General features: G+C 46.0%; 2 protein-coding genes across 10 annotated transcripts; both read left to right on the top strand.

The window, feature by feature from the left end:
• The first annotated feature begins 678 nt into the window (after nt 1-678).
• Nucleotides 679-14,159, top strand: jakmip1 (janus kinase and microtubule interacting protein 1). 9 transcript variants are annotated; one of them, XM_077732516.1, is made up of 24 exons: nt 679-708; nt 830-879; nt 4,372-4,676; nt 5,105-5,437; nt 6,005-6,166; nt 6,331-6,543; nt 7,096-7,248; nt 7,351-7,497; nt 7,646-7,810; nt 7,904-7,963; nt 8,916-9,044; nt 9,125-9,253; nt 9,879-9,962; nt 10,677-10,739; nt 10,925-11,023; nt 11,659-11,760; nt 11,840-11,893; nt 11,965-12,030; nt 12,108-12,176; nt 12,449-12,526; nt 12,922-13,131; nt 13,707-13,772; nt 13,865-13,941; nt 14,016-14,159. In XM_077732516.1, exons 3-23 carry the CDS (start codon nt 4,521-4,523, stop codon nt 13,913-13,915), a joined length of 2,589 nt encoding a protein of 862 aa, XP_077588642.1. In that variant the 5' UTR covers nt 679-708; nt 830-879; nt 4,372-4,520; the 3' UTR covers nt 13,916-13,941; nt 14,016-14,159. The 9 variants fall into 9 exon arrangements, with proteins under 9 accessions (XP_077588642.1, XP_077588645.1, XP_077588640.1 ...); XM_077732519.1 differs by lacking the exon at nt 679-708 and having other exon boundaries at nt 731-879; nt 4,372-4,471; nt 4,559-4,676; XM_077732518.1 differs by lacking the exons at nt 679-708; nt 830-879 and adding an exon at nt 2,302-2,669 and having other exon boundaries at nt 4,372-4,471; nt 4,559-4,676.
• A 90-nt stretch (nt 14,160-14,249) lies between these two features.
• LOC144207775 (uncharacterized) lies at nt 14,250-19,885 on the top strand. The gene is made up of 14 exons (XM_077733414.1): nt 14,250-14,393; nt 14,641-14,778; nt 14,855-15,006; nt 15,370-15,609; nt 15,688-16,518; nt 16,594-16,689; nt 17,340-17,495; nt 17,700-17,756; nt 17,821-18,042; nt 18,289-18,429; nt 18,505-18,591; nt 18,720-18,914; nt 19,037-19,090; nt 19,244-19,885. Exons 2-14 carry the CDS (start codon nt 14,688-14,690, stop codon nt 19,373-19,375), a joined length of 2,454 nt encoding a protein of 817 aa, XP_077589540.1. The 5' UTR covers nt 14,250-14,393; nt 14,641-14,687; the 3' UTR covers nt 19,376-19,885.
• Nucleotides 19,886-20,893: the final 1,008 nt, after the last annotated feature.

Raw genomic sequence — 20,893 nt, 5'->3', positions numbered from 1 at the left:
TTGACTTAGCTTATTAGTCTTACATTATTATATTTATTATATATATATTTTTTATTTATGTTATAAACCATTGGAATAGAGCATTTTTTGTTATGTTAGTTGTCTTACCAAATGAATCTAATGTATGTACTCTGATTAGCCAGGTGATGGCAGCATTCCTTTCATTTAAAAATTAAACAAGCGTTTTTACCAATTAACATTTTTTAGGGACTGTGTTCACTAGATTCAACACTTTTTCAATTTTAACACCTGTAGTGACCATTTTAGATCATTATATTTTTATTAATAGTAGCATCCAGTTTTAAATTCATTCATTCCTCTTCTGGACCACTTCACAAGGACTGCGGATTACGATGAAATATTTTGCTCAATTATTACATTTAAAAAAATGTTTCTGCCATTTCAAATACGTTTATATATTATTACAATCTTAATAAAAGCCAGATTTATGAATAGATGAGAAAACTACTGTTACAATGGAAAGATCACCGTATTTTGAAGTCCTTGCATGCAATTGATGGTGATAAACAAACTGAGGAAATACTTCAATTAACATTTGCTAGATTTGATTGTAGATGGCAGACATAAAAATGAATTGGGGGCAGGCTTAACTGCCACTGCTATGAGGCAGTTATGTAAATGTATCTTGATTAGTAGATTACCTCGATCCAATTGAGAGGATAAAGAGGCCCTTTTGTACGTTTCAAGGTGCCGCAACCATTTCTCTAAAGCTTCTAGTATATTCATATTGTAGCTCAGCCAAACTGTACCTTATTTTCCCCTGTTGAACCCGTTTGTCATTCACCTTTGTTTGTCTTTTGTTTTTCAGGAACATGGAACAGACTCCTCAATGTGTTGGACTTTCACAGTCTTACAGCGGTGAGTCATGCTCACACACTTTATTCAATAAGAACACTTATGCAACATATAAATGAGCCGTAGATGGATTGTTTGAGTCACAGAGTTCTATTATGTATATTTAATTCTGCACTATGGATTCCAATATACTATATCTTAATCCAGGCATCTTCATCTAATTTCATATTCCTCTCTGAATTCCAAATGTCATTAGGCTACCTTAAATCTATCAGACGTCATGAATATGTTAAGCTTATTAGGGTCAGCTTTTATGGAAAGGCATTCCAAGGCCTTGGAAAATAGGCTTACTGGCATATTACCATAGCAAGGATATTTGTTTTGTTTGTTCAGGTTAATCAATTAGATTTTGCTCTATATTTTGTCATTCTGTATTTTAGGACTCTGACAAAATGTGTCAAAGTCATCTCTGCTTCTATTATATCTCATTGGTGCTGGATCTGACAGCCTTTTCAAAATAAAAGCAGGGTTCTACAAATTATAGCTGCAATGATAACCCCGCCAGCCGTAGTTTTGACACCCCTTGGTAAATCCGCAAAAGATTTGGAAAGCAGCACCAAATAAGAGGAAAGCCTAAAAATACCTGGGGCAAAAACAATCAAGCGAGTTACGTACTCATTAGCGCTCTGACACAGTGAGTCAATACTTTGCCAAAACAAAGCATCCACCGCAATCATTTCCACGTGGCTTGAGTTTGCTATCAATGTAAATGTAAAGGGTTGCAACATTTTTCCATTACACGACAAGGCTAAATTTACAAGTTGTCATATCAGAATGGGAAATGCAGACAGAATATGGGCTTTTTTTTACATGCCCATGTTGCCCCGCAGATGCTAGTGATTGGCACACTCGCAGAGGGAGAAACACAAGGCAGCCGGGCGGAAGTAATGCACCCCCGGAATCTGGGTCAGGCTTTTGCGTGCACTTTTATGTTTCAATTACTTTTAGATTTGATGCGTGGTTTGGTCAGTGCCTGATGGATTTCATTATTGCAATGTTTTGCTGATGTTCATCATATTTAATGGCAACATAAATGTTGGCTTGGGCTATAAACAGGTTGCTTGCATGGAAATTGACCCGTAAAATAAGTTAAAAAGGCTACAATGATTGTTTATTAAAAAAATATGTAAAAAAAAGTAACTCCTAAACTTGCTTTTACTCTATTCAAAAAAACAGAATGAACAATAGCATTAATAATATCGGTTATAATCTCAGTCTTAATTAATTGTTTGTGCCATGTTTTCTGCATCTTTTGGGGGCCCCTGTCTTTAAAATCTAGCAACGCCCCTGGCTCTAAACAGAATAAATAATAATAAGAAGAAGAATTTGGTGGAAATGGCAGGCATACTAATTACATTGTATACAGTAATAGGGCGGGGGAGCCAATCGTTATTGCGGAAAACGTCATGACGTCACCCGCCGTCGCCGCGGTGTCATTCCTGAATACGCAGTCAGGTGTCGCGCTTTTATCTCGCTGTCGCTGCCGGTGCCGGTACCGGTACCGCTACCGCTACTGCCCAACCTACCCATGCATCCTCCTCCATCGAGACACTTTTCTAAAAAAACTGCATTCGCCCACCCACGCGTGGATTCGAAAAGACGTCGGGGCCTGTCCGCCGGCATCGCGCTTTCCCCCTGGCGGAAAAGTAGCGTCGAAGAAAAGCGCACCGGCTCTTAATGAGCCGAGCGGCCGCGTGGAGTGGAGTCGAGACGAACGCCGTTAGAAAGCTTCACCGTGTGGATTAAAAAGGTGGCGAATGACAGGCACGTACGTCGCCGGACGTCTAATAAAGGTGAGTATAATGAACGCCAGACAACTTGGATTGATTTTGTGCCCTGTTTTAGATGCTAGTGAAACCGTCCGATGCGATGCTGTGCACGATAGCCGACGACGAGTGTGCTTGACGCGGTTCATGTAGCAAACACGCCCTGCAGCGGAATAGCCGTTTTTTGATGAGAAGGCTCCATTTTCAACATCCTGCCTGTCTATTACTCTCTACACTCTAGTTCCTGTGCAGTCAGGGCACCCACAGAAAGCCACAGACACCGTCACGCCTGTCCAGGCCGCTATTTGCAAGGTTTACGTCGATGATTTGCATTCGCCTTGAGGAGACATCTCGTAGGGTTCGAGGACATCAATCGACCTGTGTCCTCGAACCCTGCGAGATGCTGCATACTCTTGCATCTGTCTCCATGGGGCGTGGTTGGGGGGCATACTTGAAGTCCCCCCCACACGCACAGACACTTTGACGGCTGACCCTCTCTCCACCAGGCCCCGGAAAGCTTTTTCGCACAGAGAACCATCAGTGTTTCACATTAGATTGTGTCACTTCATTTTTTTTGCCCAAAAAGTTGACTTTCTTGTCGCCACCGACGTCTTTCATCCGCCCCTCCCAGTCCTAATGGTTAGGACGTTGTGAAAGACGAGTGAATTGGACTACTAAAATGTTCCATTTTAGCTCATCAAATTCCTGAATTTCCTAAAACCTCAACATCATCTCAACAGCGTGTTGTTTACATGAGCATTTTCCAACCCCAGAAAAAAAAGTCAAATGTATACCATTTATTTCAGTCTTCTGGAAAATTGATTTAACCCCCCCTCCTCTCTATTTAGAAGTCATCAGTGCTACCATCTGGCAGTCATTTCAACTAGCATAGCCCCCCTTTTTGTGCACATGTTTGCTTGTAAAGTCACTTCTAATGAATCACTGTAAGTACTTTTAATGAGGATTAGCGCGCAGGGCTGCTTCTACGACGCCAGTCCTTTTTGACCATTCCACGTTAAGATCGAAAAGAAAGCGACGGGGTCGTCGCCGGATGAACTCTCGACGTCTTTGGGGACCGGCGCGGCGAGATCCTAAACTCGCTGGAGTTGGGGGGGAAAAAACAATTATTCATACAAGGCGTAATCTTAGTCTGTGCTGCTTCCGTCTCCTCCTGCTTTGCCAAGGTTTGACCGCCATTGTCATGCGTGCGTGTGTGATTCCTTTTTCCGTCACCACATTTTATTATTTTTTTTGCCTGCCGCTCAACAGATTTCACTCAAATCGCGGTGTTTGATTGTTCAACTCTTTCTGTTTGAGAATCATGCACCATGCAAAATTGTGCCCAAAAGGTTTCCGTAGCAACTGGTGGATTGTATCAATGTCAGTTCATGCAACCATAGCTTAAAATGACCCCCCATTGGGTTGTAGCTTCTTTTTTATTTGTTTTTGGATAGGATTAGGCAAATCCAGTTGGATCTTAGATCTGGTAGGTGTCAAAGTGGCGGTCCGTGGGGGGCAAATCTGGCCCGCCGCATCATTTTGTTATAGGATCGAATTGAAATTCTAATTATAGGGAATATTTCCTGTTTTACTCCTTATAAATCAAGCGTGGTTAATTACTTTGGTTGCTCCTTTGTTACTGCATATATTGATTTTTTTCAAAAAAATTAATTGAAATGAATGCCTTTATTGTCATGACGCAAGTCTGTTTTTTATGTCTCTCCAATAGATGTGTTTCCTCGAAAATCAACCCGCAATGATGTAGATTGGATGCCGTGTGAAGTGATATACTTGCTAAAGAGAGGCGGCCATTGATTCTCTCCTCCTCGGTACGACACACCCGCCTCTTGATGTCTGTCCCGATCGGTGGGGAGCGCCATGTCGTCAGCCACGCCCACTGCGGTCCCGTCCCTTAGGAAGGGAAGGAAGGTGGACAAATCGGAGGCCATGGTCGACCCGGTTCAGGCTGCCAACGACGAGCTAAGGAGCAAAATGATGGACGTCCAGATCGAGCTGCAGCAGGAGCGGGGCAAGGTGTGGAAGCCGCCGCCACCGCCGCCGTCTTCCGGGAATACTCGGGTTTCTGGCAACCGGACAACTGGCAACATGGAAGGATGTTGGAAATATCTGATTACAAAATCAAGCCAAAAGTATACAGTATAGTCACGTTGTGTGCTTTCGCTAGCAAATAAGCTAACTCTCTCTAACCCACCATAATATTAGGCCCAGCAGTTTATTATTTTTTCATTTCAGATATTTTTCTTTTTATCTTGCGTATTTTCACGCAAATTACAAGTTTCACAGCCAAAGTGAACTTGCGCGGAAATTCCAGCGTGGGACCAGAAGTCGGTCGGAGCTCCAAAACTCATTGGCGAGATGATACGTGATAGAAACGTGCAAAGCATTTAGTTACGGGTGGATAGATTTTTTTCCCCGGCTCTGACAGAAGCGCTCTTCCTCAGGCGTGCAAGCTGCGCGAACGACTCCAAGAGCAGCGTCAAGCTCGGGAGCTGGAGCAACACAAGCACGCCGTGGCGCTGACCGACCTGCGCGCCAAACTCCACGAGGAGAAGCTCCGCGAGACGGCGGCGGCGCGCGAAGCCCTGGCCCGCCAGCACGAGGCCGAGCTGGCCAGGACCATCAAGATCCGCGACGCCGAAGTGCAGCGGCTCCAGGGATTGGTGCACGCCCTGAGGGACGGCGCCGCCGACAAGCTGAAGAATGCTCTCCTGGGGGAGGCGCGGGAAGAGGCCAGGAGAGCCTTTGACGGCGAGAGGCTGAAGCTGCAGCAAGAGGTAAACGAAGAAAAAGAACCTTTTTCCTGACCGGAAAAACAGGAAGCGGGCTATTGTTCGCCGCTTTCTCAGACAAACCGCTCATTGATGTCCAGACCTCTTCCAGGGCCTGAAAGTTGTGTTTACAAATTTCACAGCTGAATTTAGGTTAGGAAGACATTTTTGAAAAAAACAATTTATGGAAAAGGTCTGCTGTTTCAAGCAGCGTAGACGTGCATTGGATAAAAGCAAAACGTCAGTCATAGTTGATTGGCCGTTTTAGTTTTTTTATGGTTAGGAAGTCATCTTTGAAAAACCATTTTTTCGAAAAGGTCTGCTGTTTCAAGCAGCGTAGACGTGGATTGGATAAAAGCAAAACGTCAATCATAGTTGATTGGCCGTTTTAGTTTTTTTATTCATGTGTCATCAGTCATTGAAAATCATGAGGAGGAAAGGAGATCATATTTCAATCTATTTTGGCACTTTTGCTCAATGGCACCAAATCTGAAAAATGGTCTTTTCCTCAGGAGGAAATCCCTCCAATTTTTGTCTTTTGTCCGCCGCGGTAAATGTCGACTTTTGTTTTAGATCCAAGAAGTGAAGGCGTCCAAGAAGCAGGCCGACGAGACTCTGGCCAACGTCCTGCAAGCCGACAAAGCCAAAGCGGCTGATCTGAGGACGGCTTACCAGCAGCACCAGGATGAAGTGCACCGCATAAAACGCGACTGCGAGAGAGACATCCGCCGACTGGTGAGGGCGCAATTTACACGCAACTTGCTGTGGACGCTTATTAAGACCACGCCTTTGTCGCAAATGTGGCACTTTTTTCTTCTTCTTGGGGTTTCATAGTTGGATCCAGGTTCTAGAGGAAAAGCAAATTCTGTCCAGTTCATTCCTTTGTCCTTCTCCCGTAGATGGATGAGCTGAAGGCCAAGGACCGCGTGGCGTGCGCCTTGGAGAGAGAGCTGGGGATGCAGGCGGGCTACACCCAAAAGCTCCAGCTGCAGAAAGAAGCCCTGGACGAGCAGCTGGTTCACGTGCGAGAGGCCGAAAGGCACAATCACGGCAGCCCCAAGAGGGAGGTGGTCCCCGGCCTGGGGGACAATTCCGAGCTCCTCGGGAACCAGGTTCATACATCTTGATTTTCATCAGATTTTGAGAGTTATTTATTATTTAATTCATCTATTTAATTTATTGAGTTATTTTTCATTTTTTAAAATGTTTATTTTATCTTTTTTTTTAATTCAGCTTTTGACACAGGTAGACCTGGGCGATATCAAAAATTATCCTCTAAGAATTTTTGTCAACGATGATAATAAATTGGATGGATTTCAATTGCAATTACAGCACCCAGACACAACACGCCAACAAAAATATTTTTTCAAAATCGTCATCATTTATATTCTCTTTAGTTTTAAGGTAATATAGTTACTTTTCCAATTGAATAACGAGAAAAATCCTACATTTTCAGAATTTTCCCATTGATGTGATGTTAAGGTGATCATTTTGAAGCATTTTGGTTAAAGCGCCCAGGCCTAACTGCAAGTCTAAAATGCTTTTCTCAAGTGTGGGCGCCACCCACGTTGATCATCGCCATCCTCCCTCCGTTTGGCCTCCTTCCCGCCCGCCCGTCCGTCCGTCAACCTCCACCTACCTGCATGCTCTCCTCCTTTTTTCAGTTTGTCTACTCAGGCTCCCCTCTCCACCCTGCTCCCCAGGAGGCGGAGGAGCGCGACACCAGGAGGTTCCAGCTCAAGATCGCCGAGCTGCACTCCGTCATCAGGAAGCTGGAGGACAGAAACGCGCTGCTGGCCGACGAGAGGAACGAACTGGTGAGGACCCGGCCGGCGTCAACGCCGGACGGCGGCCTCCGCTCCAGACAAAAGCGCAACGTGCAATTTGGTGTGCGCTTCCCGTCTTTGTGGCCTTTCCAGCTGAAGAGAGTTCGAGAGGCCGAGAGCCAGATGAAGCCCCTGTTCGAGAAGAACAAGCGCCTCTCCAAGAAGAACGACGACCTCCTGCAAACGCTTCAACGGATGGAGGAGAAACTTAAAAACCTGAGCCGGGAGAACGCCGAGATGGTGAGAAAGCCCCTGGCTTTCGTCTGACCGAAAAGACAAACCGGGTGTTGGCGCCGTCCAGATGATTGTTGTGCGCCGTGACCCTGGTAGACAGCCCCTAGCGGTCACTTGAGGAACCGTCTGGTCTGCCGTCTCTTCCCTCTCTTAGAAAGAAAACGCTTCCCGTCCCGCATTGGCGCAGCAGAGCCATCACGGTCAGCTCAAACGACCCAGCTCGCTGACCGACTTGAGCCACGCCCACGAAGAGCAGGAAGTGGAGTTCCTCAAGCTTCAGATCGCCGAGCAACGTGGCGTCATCGACGAACTCACGCAGGTTGACTTTTTTGAAATTTACTTTATTTATTTTTTACACCGGCTTGACCAAGCCGTCGTCAAACGAAACTAAAAGTGCTATTTTATTTTGTAGGAACGTGAGCGTTTGGCGATGGGCAAAAAAGCACGGCGAAAACCTCTCAAATTAACCAAAGTAAGTACGCCGTGTCGTGGCCAATAAACCTAATTGGGCTCAAGGGAGGGACGGCGTGAGAGCATGTACCGCTCATATTTCAGGAGCATTATGCAAGATTTGCCATTCAATTGTATGGCTCAGAGAAAAAAAGGCTTATTTTGGAAAGACTGATTTCTATTTGGGTTTTTTGGGGGTCCATTTTCAAAGTCCCTAATCAGCCCGGTTCAGTTATTTTTTTGATTCCACGTGAACAATGGATGACAAGCCCCCAGCAAAATTTTGCAATTGCAGTGATAAGCGTGGCAAACTGCTTATCTGGCAACCCGTGTTGTATGGCTTTCCTATTTGTGACCACCAATCTTAAATTGTTCCTCTCAACAATCTGGGGGCACTTTATAAATGGTCCTTCCCTTTGTTTTTAATGGTATTTATTTTTTGACCTCTCCTTAAATGTGGAGGAAAACTAAACCCAAAACATTGTGTGCGCTTTCACCATCGGGCGTGTATACGCCGTGAAGACATTTTAGAGACGATGCCTATGCGTCGGTGCCATCGTGCCTGACGCCGACGTTGCTAGGAGGCGGAGTCGCTGGTCGTGGCGGTCGCACCCGTGCCGGATGGGAGTAGTTGTTGCCTTGGCGAGGTGGATACCACATCACATCTGCCAGAGTGACTCGCTCTTCTGGAAAGAGATTTTTTTTTGGGCTGGAGAGATTTCCCGGAGAGGCGACATGACGGAATACTTGCTTCTCATCCTTTATTTCTCTGCCTTCATTTGCTTGTGCGCCCTGGTCTGCCTTTACTTTTCCGGTTGCCAGGAGATGACTTATAAACACGACGGTGACTAATTTAGGCCTACTAAAAGATGGCAGGCTAGCGGGGAGTGACGTAACTTTGATTTTTACATTTTTCAGGGCGGCAAACTTCTTTCTTTTAACTCCAGTCCTTCACTTTTTTTTTCTCCCCACAGAGGCATGTTGTGGAGACGTATTTTGGATTTGACGAAGAATCCGTGGAATCGGAAACCTCCTCTTTGACCTCCTTCAACACCGACCTGACGGATCGGACGCCGGCCACTCCGGAGGAGGAACTGGAGGAGGCGAGGAAGACGGATGGCGTGCCAGGAGGCGTCCACGGCAAAGCTCACGCTCCTTTTTTTCTTTTTTTTCTTCTTCTCAGTGCGTCTCTCGCGAGGAGTCGGAGCTTCGCTTTCGTCAGCTGACCCGAGAGTACCAGGCGCTCCAGCGGGCCTACGCCCTCCTACAGGAGCAGACGGGAGGCTCTCTGGATGCCGAGAAGGAAGCCAGGGTGCGTTTATCTTCCATTATTTCTTCTCCAGTACAAACTCTAGTCTTATATTTACAAAGTATACCGGCACTAGTGCGCTTGGGACGTCATAGCGTGCGTACGTATGAGGCGTGATGACGTCGGGATGTCTCTGGACGTGGCAACCCCGGGCCGGGCGGGACTCCCCGCGAATGGGCAATAAGAGTGCTGATGGAAAATTCATATTTAAAAGTTGAATTTGACTGTACTTGACAGTCGCAAATGACAGAGCTACATAATGTCAAAAATCCTATTTCATAGTAGGTCAAAATAATGTTCCGATTTTTCTAGTGAAAATGGAGCTCCATATGATCTCTCATTTTCTAATACTAAAAAAACTACTTGCATGGTTCATTCTTGCAAAGTACTATAATGTACGAAGACTATTAGTTTTTTGCTAAGGTTGAAAAGGAAGTACTAAACATGCTACTTTGAAAGGACTCATTTGACCTTTTGACAAGGTCTGAAATGCAAAAGTTATTCAGAACATGGCGTTTTCTCCCAGAAATGAATTGTCACGGTCAGTTAAAATGGGCAGCTAAAAACAAACAAACACTTTCAACGTATTTTTTTTTACGCGTGTAAACATCTCGCCGTCTTCCTTCAGACGCGCGAGCAGCTGCAGGCGGATCTGGGCAGCTGCCAGGCCAAGATCGCCGACTTGGAGAAGGCTCTGGTGGAGCGGGGGCAGGTAACCCAGGCTCGCGTGGGGGGCCAACGTGGCCAGCGTGGCCAGCGTGGCTCTGGGCTCCTCCTCCTCTCGCTGGCCCTCCTGCATGTTTGTCTGGCCGCCGTGCTCCTGGGCTGGCGTTACGCCGACCGGGTCTGCCGCAGGTTTCTGTGGCCCGACTGACCTTGTCTTTCCTTCCCCCTGGCGGGTTTTCACTTGCTCTCGTTGCATGTCGTAGCCACAAATATATCCCACCCTTTTTTTTCTTAGCCTAAATGTGGGTGTAATATTTGCTGATATTGATTTTTTTCCTTAGCTATATTTTCGTCATATCTTGGCTATTTTATTTAACATTGTCATGCAAAATGTGTTTGAATGCCTTCCAGCATTAGCGTGATTGCACGTTTTGATGATGCAATGTTTGTGGAACCTTTTTGTTGTTGTTTCTGCATGTACCACTTCTGTCTTGTAATGTTCTTTATTTACATTATCCTTTTTTAAAAAAAAATATATATACTGTCTTTCTATCTTTCCAAGTGGGGCTTTATCAGCATGCTTCTTCTTTTCCCAGGGCTAATAAACGACTGTTTTGTCGTTGTTTGTGTCCATCTTTGTTTTTCTTTTGCATGTGATATTTGGAACTGGAGGCTTTCTCCTATGATTTTTTTTTCTCTGTCTTTCTGCACTTGTGAGAGTCATTTGTTTTTCTGACCTTGTGTCTGATTGCTGTAACAGGACTCCAAGTGGGTAGAAGAGAAGCAGCACTTGCTCAGGACCGGCCAAGAACTTCACGAGAAGGTACTTTTTTTTTTTCATTTGTTGCCACGTAACAATTTTTCTACGCTTCATATTTTTTCCACACTTCTAAACTCATCCAAAATGGAATTTACTGCAAAAACGATTTGTATACCTCTTCTACTCATCAGTTTCATGGCTAAGTTGGATACGATACGAAGGACTAACTAACTGTCCCATGTGCGCAGGTGTGCCACCTTCAGCAGGCGGAGTCTCGGCTGCAGGCGGAACTTCAGGACGCCCGAGACCAAAACGAGCTGCTGGAATTCCGCGTGCTGGAATTGGAAGTAAGAGAGTGCAGCCTGGTCAAACTGACACCAGGAGGCGAAAAAAACAATCTGGGCCCCAGATGCGTACACGCCTACATACAGTGACTCAAAGCTAAATCCACCCAGCGTCTTTTCTTTTTTGGTTCTTGTCCCAGTACGCATCCAGCGTGTCTCCATGTTTTGCCTTCCCCTTTTTTTGCAATGCTCAACAAATGATTTGTTTTCACCCCAATATCGTTTGGCCTGAATAAAATGTTCCTTTTTTTTCAATGTACCGTCCAAACAAACAACATCTCGGTTCTGTTTTTATTTTGTTTGCTCCCGTCCTAAATGTTCCTTTTACATGTTTTCTGAACCGTGGATTGCGTGGCTGTTTTTATTTGCGTCCCGAGTGGTTAGCGGCGTGTCACCTGCTTGTTAAGCCTGCATCTATTTATGTTCCAGGCAAAGGAGCTGATGTCATTGTCACTTTTCAGTTTCAGCATGCATTTTATAGACTCCTTGTTGGGTTGAGGTGGTTTTTATTTTATTTTTTTGTCCCACCTCCTTCATGTCGGCCGCTCTCGATCATGTAACGAACGGTATCGTAAGTAAAGCCGTCATTCCTCCTTGGCCAACGCCAAAGTTGACGTCCATTTTTGCCGTCTCCACAGGAAAGAGAGCGAAGGTCTCCGGCCCTCAACCTTCACATGTCGGCGTTCCCCGAGAACAGTCACGGCGCCCTCCAGCTTTACTGCCGCCAGGAAGGAGTCAAGGTAACAGCATCCTTTACTAATATTATTATTAGTTTTGGAAACATTTGATAAGGGCTACTAACCGGGTGAATCTGTACAGGATGTGGTCATTCCTGAACTCATGAAGAAATTGGACATCTTGGGAGATAATGGGGTGAGTTTAAAATGGGGCTTTATTTTGGGGTGGGGGTGGTCAGTCATCCTTTGCATTCTCCGCCTGGACAGAATCTGCGAAATGAAGAGCAGGTGGCGGTCATCCAGGCGGGCACGGTCATCGCGTTGTGTGAAAAGGTCAGCTTGGCGAGGGGGGGCGGGCGGGGCGGGGCGCTGTCCAATTCCAAGGCGCCTTAACAGCCTGGTTTTTGCAGTGGTTAAAACAGGTGGACAACACGGAGGCCGCTCTGACGCAGAAAATGATTGACTTGGAAAATGACAAGGTGAAAAAGTGCTCTCTTATATATCATGTATTTTTTTTAGTCTTTTACTTTTTTGTTGTTGTAAATACTACTACTTATATGAAAAAAACTCTTTTTGACTATTGTTACTCAACTGTGTAAACAAGATTGATTGGTTACAAATTCAAAATGAAAGAGCAGGAAAATCATAATAATAATTGAACAATCTAGTATTACTTGTTATCCTATATAGTATTTCTTTTGGAACTAAATCAGTGAAATAAATGTCATATGTCATGACATTCTTACCTCAGGAGCTGTTTAGCAAGCAGAAGGGTTTCCTGGAGGAGGAGTTGGACTACCGCAAGCAGAACTTGGACCAGGCCTACATGGTAGGACGCCACACCGCAAATGTACCTCTACCACATTTTCAACATTGTATTGGCAAAGTACAAGTCATAGTATTTCCACTCACGCATCTAGGGATGCGCCATTTTCATTTCAGCATGCCACACTTTCCATATAGGTTAGATTTGTCGCATCGTGTGGGGATACTGCATCTTTGACCATTCAATTATGAATTGCGGATGCGTAGTAGCAGATTTTTTTATTTATATTAATTGTGGCACGGTGGTTGAGTGGTCAATGTGTCGGCCTCGCAGTTCTGGGCTCGAGGGTTTGAGCCCAAGGTCGGTCCACACACACACACTCTGGTTTCCTTCGGCGTCCCCCAAAAAGAGACTATAGTAATTTTCGGTGAAATGGAGGGATCGGTTGTTTGTCGTAGAGGATCCAGGAGCTGGAGGCCACGCTGTACGACGCGCTGCAGCAGGAGCAGCCGTCGTGCCGGGCGCTGTCCCAGTCGCTGAGCGAGCGGCAGAAGGAGGAGCTGAGGCTGGCCGTGGACAAGCTGCGCCGGCAGATTCTCCGCCAGAGCCGACACTACGACACGCAGGTCTTGCGAGAGCGCATGGAGCTTCTTCAGCAGGCCCAGCAGGTGACAAACCCTTCACCCACACTACCGCCCCCTAAAAAGATGCAGTATCCCCCCACCAGTGTTGACAGAAATATTTAAAAAGCTGTATAATTGATCTTAATTTTCTCATGTTAAGTCTAAATGAGTTTGTTTTGTTGTTACACTGGGAAGCCAAACTCATTTTGTAAAAATAAGTTGAAATCCTAAAATATGACAAGTTATGACTTTTAATATCACAGCTTTTCTCTTGTGGTATTATGACAATGTATGACTTTATTCTCGTCCTATTTTGACTTGGTGGCCCTTTTTTTTATTATTTTGGTCTTGAGTCGAGTCAAACTTGGACCACTGAATTCGGCCATCTTTTCTGCAGCGCAAAATCCTCTCAAATTTAAAGAAATCAAATAAATGCAAGCTGTGTGAAGGCAGATAAGGAAAAGCTTTTGTAAAAATCACTCATTCATTTTAAAACGATCACATATGTTAGGGATTTATTTTGGATTGGACTGAAATGAGGCCAAAAGTCAAGGAATATTAAAAATGGATGATTTCATGATTTCATGTGATTTGTATCATCTGGTGTTTTTGCCACGCAGAGAATTCGAGAGCTGGAGGACAGGATCGACTTGCAAAAGAGACAAATAAAGGAAATTGAAGAAAAGGTACTCCTCGATCTATTAGTCAGGAACAAAAAAATGCTTCATTTATTCCACTTTTGTTACTGATGACTCCTTTTCTCTTTTTCTTCTTGTAGTTTCTATTCCTCTTTTTGTTTTTCTCTTTAGCCTTTATTCTTTGGCCTTAATCGACACGACTGCGCAAGCACATCAGGTAACAAAAACATCTTATATCGTTGCAAATTCCAGTTTGGTTCAATATCTAATCTCTTTTTTCTTTTTTTTCAGGTGTCAAGTTGCGGCAAGACAGGCCAAAAGCACATCTTTTTGGAATGCATTTTTATTTTGAAACAGCCAATGGGCTTTTTTTTTATATCTGCACTTTTCTTGCAGAAGAAATCACCTGAAAACTCCTTTTTTTATTCTCACCAGATGCAAGATTTATTTCTAAAGGATGACTCTCAACAACTTCTACGCTGATATTTGAACCCGAAAGAAGAGCTTAAGTTCAGCCATTCCCCATTTGGTGAATGAGAAAAAAATGCTTTAGGGTTTTTTAAAGTGCAGAGCAAGACAAGTCAACGCTGGCGTTTCCACGGAAACGGCGGGACCCACAGTTCAACACCCGTGGCTCCGAAAAAGGAATAAAAAAAGGCAGCCAAAAAGGTGATTATTTTCCACCCAGAATATCTGCCACCACCTTATTTTTTTTACATCTTTGTTCCTACGGTTGAATTCATGTCGACAGAAAAAAAGAAAGGTTGGGGTAATTTGAGGAGTGTCCCCTCTCTCCAAGCTGTTCCTCATATTAATTATAGATGAATGTCATCCACATTCAAAGTTTCACAAATGTTATCTCCATTCGTATTAAAAGGCCAAGATAATAATAATAACATTGTTTTTCCCATGATAGATTAAAAGTCACCACCGGGCAGTCCAAAAGAGTCACGTGATGGGCAGATGGTGAAAACACTGGGGTTACCGTGGTTACGGCTGGACGCCACTCGGAACCGGCGGGCTCCGTCTCCTTGTTTGCCGACCCGAGTGACGGGTGAGGACATTCTTTGGAGGATTTACATTTGGGCAGGCCCACTTCATCGTTGCCTCTCGTTGGCGGGAGACAGCAGTGCCGTCCGCCGTCTACGTTCCCGTCGGGAGACGGTCGCTGGTGACTTTTTCCGGGCGTGGCGATGGCAATGGCTGGCTCAAAGAGCCGCTCTCCCACTCTGGGCCAGAATGGTCTTCCCAGCAGCTGCTAAAGTGGGAGCTTGCAACTATGGTGAGTCTTTCTTTTGTTTGTTTTTCAATCCGGAATCAACAGGCACATACCGATGGTAAATAGTCATACAACATTTCAAATTGAGTATGAGGGCGGTGTTTTGTTACAAAATAGAATTTTTCAAATTAGATATGAACTCATGATTGAACGTGATTGTGGCACACACTTGGTGAAATAGTTGAATGGCAATTCATCTGTTTCATATTCTTTATTGAGCACCAAAAAGAAAAGAAACTAATTCAATTGTTGTTTTACACGCCCTTCCTTAAACGCACCACGCTACCAATGGACATTTATTGATATTAATAACCGGTGGACATTTATTTCCACATGTACTTATGGGAGCTTTTTTTGTGCGGCAAGGTATCAGATAAGCAAGACGCAGTTCCCACCATCCGCCACCGGGCGTCGTCAGGGAGCCCCAACGCTTCCCAACATGCACCTTGGCCTTGTTCTACCAAAGACGGCCCAAGCATGAGTCTCCAAAGCCTTTCTGCGCCATCGGGGGGCTTCCACGCAGAGGAAGACCCGCAGGAGAAACTCAAATCAAGGCTGGGCGCCCAAGGGGAGGAGAAGCATCCGTCTTTGTCTGGGTCGCATCAGGTATGGCCACCGTTTGTCGTCCCAAATTAAGGAAGAAAAGCAAACGTGGTGTTGATTTTGTCGTCGTTGCAACTTTAGTGTGGAACGATGCCCACGGAGGAGGACGGTGCCACATGCCCCGACGGCAACGCCCTCCTACGTGCCCTCAATCGGGAGAACGGCGCCTTGGCTCTCCGGCTGGAGGAGTCGCTGGCTCAACTGCGACAAATGGACGGCGAGCGCCGCGGGCTGAGGGAGGCCGTCGGGCGCCTGGAGGGAGACAACGCCCGGCTGGAGCGAGAGAAGCGAGAGCACCTGGGACTCATCGGACAGCTGACCACAAAGACCGAAGACGATCTCAATAGCATCATGGAGCTCAGGCAAAAGTTACAGTTAGAGAGCCGGAACGACGGTGAGCAGCCGCACGACGCCGAGCGCCACCCTCCCTCGCCGACCGACGACGCGACGGGCCGCTCGGTCCCCCTCCCGCGGGATCCGTGGATCCGGGGCCAGGACGAGGAGAAACGCCACTTGACCCGGACCATTTGGGCTCTGAAGGACGAGAGGGACGGCATTTGGCGATCGCTGGACGCCCTCAAGCGCGAGAGGGAGCAAGTGGTCCGGGTTCTCGCCGGCCTGAAAGAGCTTCAAGTTCGTCTGTCCCGGTCCGTCAGCCGTCTCAAAGAGCGGGAGGAGACCTCCACCCGCCGTCTTCCGGCCCCGCAAAGTGGAGAGGAGCGCCCCTCCCGCTCGCCCCGGACCGTCGACCGGGAAGTGGCGCCCGCGCAAAAAGACCAGGAGGCCTTTAGTTTGAAAGCGGACCACGTGACGGAAAATAATGGCAGTCCACCGACGGCAGAGACCAATTTGACGGAGACAAAGACGACCGAAAGAGACGGACAAAATAGCACGGGAAGCTCTACCGGACAGGTAAGAAATTCCACGGGACTTGTCCTTAATTTCACCATTCAAATCATGTATTTTTTTGTGTGCCCACCTTGACAGAGAGAACAGGAAGAGAGCCACGGGGGGAGAAAGGTGGACGCCACACAAAGACCACCGAAGGAATTTCAACAAGAAGTGGACAAGAGACGCTCAGAGGTCTGTTTAGCTCGTGCTGACTATTGACTTTTGCCGTATAGTCATCTGTGAAGTATAGAATGTATTCTTTATACTTTATGCTGTATAGTCACTTGGATAGAATTTTGCGGAGCCTAGTGGTAAGTTTCCTTCATAACACCTATGAGTTAGGGGCATGTCATTTACTAAGACACGCCCATTTCTTTTTGTCACTTCGTCCCGCCTTAAGTTTGTACCTAGGTCACATGACCCTTTGTTAATAAAAGGGGCTACTCTGTTGGAGGTCGGTAGGGGATTGGAACTGGTCAGGCAAGGAGATGGACTCATCTCCAAGCGCTGGCACCTCCCGACCCCTCCCTCAGCTGATGTCTTTGAAAATCTCATCAAGCCGACTCTGCGTGTGCTACCTCTGACCCGAATTATTGAATGTATATGGTTCTAAACCTGACATCATCCCTCAGTTATCGCAATGTAAAAAATGGGATCTCTACTTTTAGAGTTGATAATGTGACAATCCATGCTGAAACTTGTCAGCAGAAGCCACTCTTGCTAAAAGAAAAAAAGAAACTTATGGTAGTGGTGACCATACTTTGTGATTTTTTTCCGCGACTGGTGACTGGTGTTTATTAAGCGCGATATGCCATGGATTCTCGTACTTTGCCTTTGCGCAGATGGCTATCTTACGTCAGCGGCTGAGTCGGGCTGAAGTTGCCAGGGAAAACGCCGAGAACAAGTCATTCCAAGCCCACCGGGAAGTCATCCAACTGAGACATTTGGCCTATCGGGCGGAGGAAATGGAGCAGGAAAATCGACGCCTGGCCCTGCAGGTCAGCCAAAAGACATTCAATTCATCAATGGAGTCGACGTGAAGCCCAATCATACCAAATGATATTTTTCACTCTTGAGCCAACGTTAGCCACTTGAGAATAAGTCGCAGCCAAAGCGCAAACAACAAGGGCAAATTCTAGTTTGTACAATGCACTGCGTCACAGGTGAAATAAAATGAATGTTCCTTTGTTTTTTGCTCCAAGTGTGAGGAACTCCAGCAAACCAGAAGCCAGACGGACCACGTTGTACTTCCTTTAAAGGTGAGCAAATTGTTGCCGTCAATATGCCATGATGATGATGAGGCATGTTGTGGTCCAATGGCAGGCCCAGCTTTCCAGTCTGGCGGCAACGTGTCAAGAGCGGAACCACCTTTTGGCACACATGCTGAAAATCCTCTGCCGCCACGGCCTGGCCGATTCCGCTCTGACGCGGCGAGCCGACCGCCTGCTCCGAGACGCCGCGCCGTTTGCGCCCGGGAACGCCGCCGAGGATCACCGCTCGTCATCGGAACCCGTAAACCATGTGGCCGCTCCCCGACAAACCGCCGTAAGTCCTCACCTTGGCTAATATCTATATAATTTTGGTGAAAACATTTAGCTGTGGAAACTTGTCAAAGATATTTAGCATTCTTTTTTAGGCTCAAAAGAAAAAAAAAGAGCAGTTTTTTTGTTTTTTTTAATTTCTTTATTCGTTTGTCGTTTTGCCCATTGCCGTCGTAATTGAAGTATAATATTTGAGTTACTTTAGACAAAATGCTTTTGTCAAATGTTTTCTTTGTCCTTCCCAACACAGACGCCAGAGCAAAGTGGCGAGAGCTGCCCCATAAAAGCCCATTTTTTCAAGGCCAATGGCTCCTTCGGGGGACTGTGCAGTCCGGAGAAGATCGTCAACCTGCGAGAGGAGTTGCAACGGACTTTGCTGATTGGCTGCCGAGTAAGACGACAGACGGTGGAGCCCTTGCTCATGTGGCCTTCCCCCAAAAAATGTGCTTTTTGTGCTTCTTTCAAGGCGGATGTCAGCGGAGGAGAAACGGCGTCCGCGAGCACGTCGTCCCCGGATCCGTCTTGTGGCAAAAAGCAACGTTGCTGGGCTCAAGTTCGGCGTCCACCTAACGATCCTTTCACAAAAAACTCTGGGACAGAGTCCGCTTCCGCTGACCAATGGTCGGGTCACCTTCCTACGGAGAAAATGTCTGCGGCCAGAGCCCGAGCGGGTGATTGGAGAGAGCGGCCGGCCCTCCCACGCGGGAGTCACCCAGCCGTTTGGTAACACCTAAACCTTTTGCAGGTGCTCCGGCGCAGGTGAACCAGGTGGAGGTCATTAAACGGGTGGGTCGGAGGAGCCTCCTGATTGGCTGGGAGAGGCCCATGCTGGATGAGCTGGGCCGTAGCAATGGCACCTTTGTCTACGGTTACAGGGTGACAACTTTTCACTATTTGACAAAATTTCAAGGTCCTTTTTGAATGCTTTCCAGATGTCATTCTTGCAAACCAATCCAAATCAACTCTAACTGTCTTTTTGGTGCTTTTTCTTCTTTCAGGTGTTTTGGGACGGCCAGTTCTACAAATCTGCCATGAGCTCTGCGTGCACCAAGGTATGTTTATGGAGCCTATTGTACGTTGCAAGTCATCACATTTCTTGCAATCTTTGGTGGTTTTCACTAGATTCCAATGGGATTTGTGATGGGCGACATCTCAAGCTCTTAAAGAGCTCCTTTTAATACGCTAGTCTTTGCCCATTTTTGCAGTGCGTGGTGGAAAATGTGGAGCTGAGTGGCCCGGTGGAAATCGGCGTCCAGACGCTGGGCTCCAACGGCCTGAGTTCCAAGTGCGTCTACACCGTCTACGTGCCTCCCCGCGGGACCACCGACATCGTGTGAGACCCCTGGAAAGACAAAATGGGTTTGGAACGTTGGCTGTGTGGAATTTGGGTGGACTTGCCATTCATTGGTATAGCACGGTTGCCAAATTTGACCAATTTTCGGTGGTTCACCACACCAGTCTTTAGCAAGCTACACCATACGCATTTTGTATTTAAACAAGCCAGCCATGTTTTTCTTTTTCTTCAGCAATTGACTTGAAGAAAAAGGAAAATATTTTGGGCTGGACATTTTAACTTAACGTCACATTCGGTGGCAGTCTGCCATTTTGCACCTTGTCAAAATGTTGTAATAATTAGTCTTTTTACTTTTGGCAGCTCTGCTATATGGTGAAAAAGTGGAGTTTAATACTACTGTCACACATTTTTGACCATGTCTTGCTGGACACTGGACCTCAAAGCAGTCCAAAAAGACTTCTGTCACCAAATGTTGGCCAATACATTTGATGCAAGCCTCTTTCACAAAATTGCTGCTTTTGGATTAAACCTTTTTCCCCCCCAGATTTAAGCATGTTTTTGCATTCTGTCATCTCTTTTACTTACCTACTACACTTACAACTTTCTAAATGTAAAATTTAGTAAAAGGTATTAAAACTTTCATCGCAAGTGTACATCTGGGAAGCGAACCGGAGTCCACTCGGTGGTAAGCATATACTCTACCGTGTGTGCTACTTTCTAAATGTAAAATTTAGTAAAAGGTATTAAAACTTTCTTCGCAAGTGTACATCTGGGAAGCGAACCGGAGTCCACTCGGTGGTAAGCATATACTCTACCGTGTGTGCTAAAGGGCCCTTCCACCGTCCCACTAAATTGCATCTGACTAAGTCTTTTCGTTGATAGGATGACTTACAAATTTGGCTAAGTCGTCTTATCAACGAAATGACTTAGTCAGATGCAATTTAGTGGGACAGTGGAAGGCCTCTTTAGCACACACAGTAGAGTATATGCCTACCACCGAGTGGACTCCGGTTCGCGCCCCAGATGTACTTATGCGACAAACGTCTTAATACCTTTTACAAAATTTTACATTTACAGCCCTACATCATTACTCGGTTAAAATAATTGGCCAAAAAAATAACAGACATTGGTTAATGGTTAAGATTTCAAGTATCCTACCCAAAATGTATTATTTGTCCAAAATACATTTGGCCTCTCACCAACAATCAGCTGTCCCAATCATTTTCAACTGGTTGGTAGCCATAGACATCCAAACCATGTACTTTGTACTGTCGACGGTCATCTCCCTCGTCCGCCAAGCAAAAGTTTGCCGAAGAACAGGGACAAAGCTCAAACCCCCATCGGTCACAGGGTGAGACGTACGTTTACTTGCCGTGTCGGTCTTCTGCGCATCTTTCTTCCTCCTCTTTGTCGTTGTCCTCTTTGTTCAATGCATCTTTCATGGCGGTTGATACATGTTGACTGACACTCTGCCAAAACACAAAAAGTCATCACCTTTTGGACAAAAAACATTTCATAATACATCTAGTGAAGCTTTCGTCAGGAAATGAATGCGTCGCAG

Source organism: Stigmatopora nigra, chromosome 14 (assembly GCF_051989575.1).
Source record: "Stigmatopora nigra isolate UIUO_SnigA chromosome 14, RoL_Snig_1.1, whole genome shotgun sequence".
Taxonomy (NCBI): Eukaryota; Metazoa; Chordata; class Actinopteri; order Syngnathiformes; family Syngnathidae; genus Stigmatopora; species Stigmatopora nigra.
This window is presented reverse-complemented; position numbering and strand designations above follow the sequence as displayed.

Excerpts from the sequence above, each read along its gene's own strand:
- jakmip1 (XM_077732516.1), top strand. The coding sequence starts at position 4,521 with ATGTCGTCAGCCACGCCCACTGCGGTCCCGTCCCTTAGGAAGGGAAGG. Across the intron at positions 12,177-12,448 it reads TTGACTTGGAAAATGACAAG|GAGCTGTTTAGCAAGCAGAA; the intron begins GTGAAAAAGTGC and ends TTCTTACCTCAG. Across the intron at positions 13,132-13,706 it reads TTCTTCAGCAGGCCCAGCAG|AGAATTCGAGAGCTGGAGGA; the intron begins GTGACAAACCCT and ends TTTGCCACGCAG.
- LOC144207775 (XM_077733414.1), top strand. The coding sequence starts at position 14,688 with ATGGTGAAAACACTGGGGTTACCGTGGTTACGGCTGGACGCCACTCGG. Across the intron at positions 14,779-14,854 it reads TTTGCCGACCCGAGTGACGG|TGCCGTCCGCCGTCTACGTT; the intron begins GTGAGGACATTC and ends GGGAGACAGCAG. Across the intron at positions 18,915-19,036 it reads CCTTTGTCTACGGTTACAGG|GTGTTTTGGGACGGCCAGTT; the intron begins GTGACAACTTTT and ends TTCTTCTTTCAG.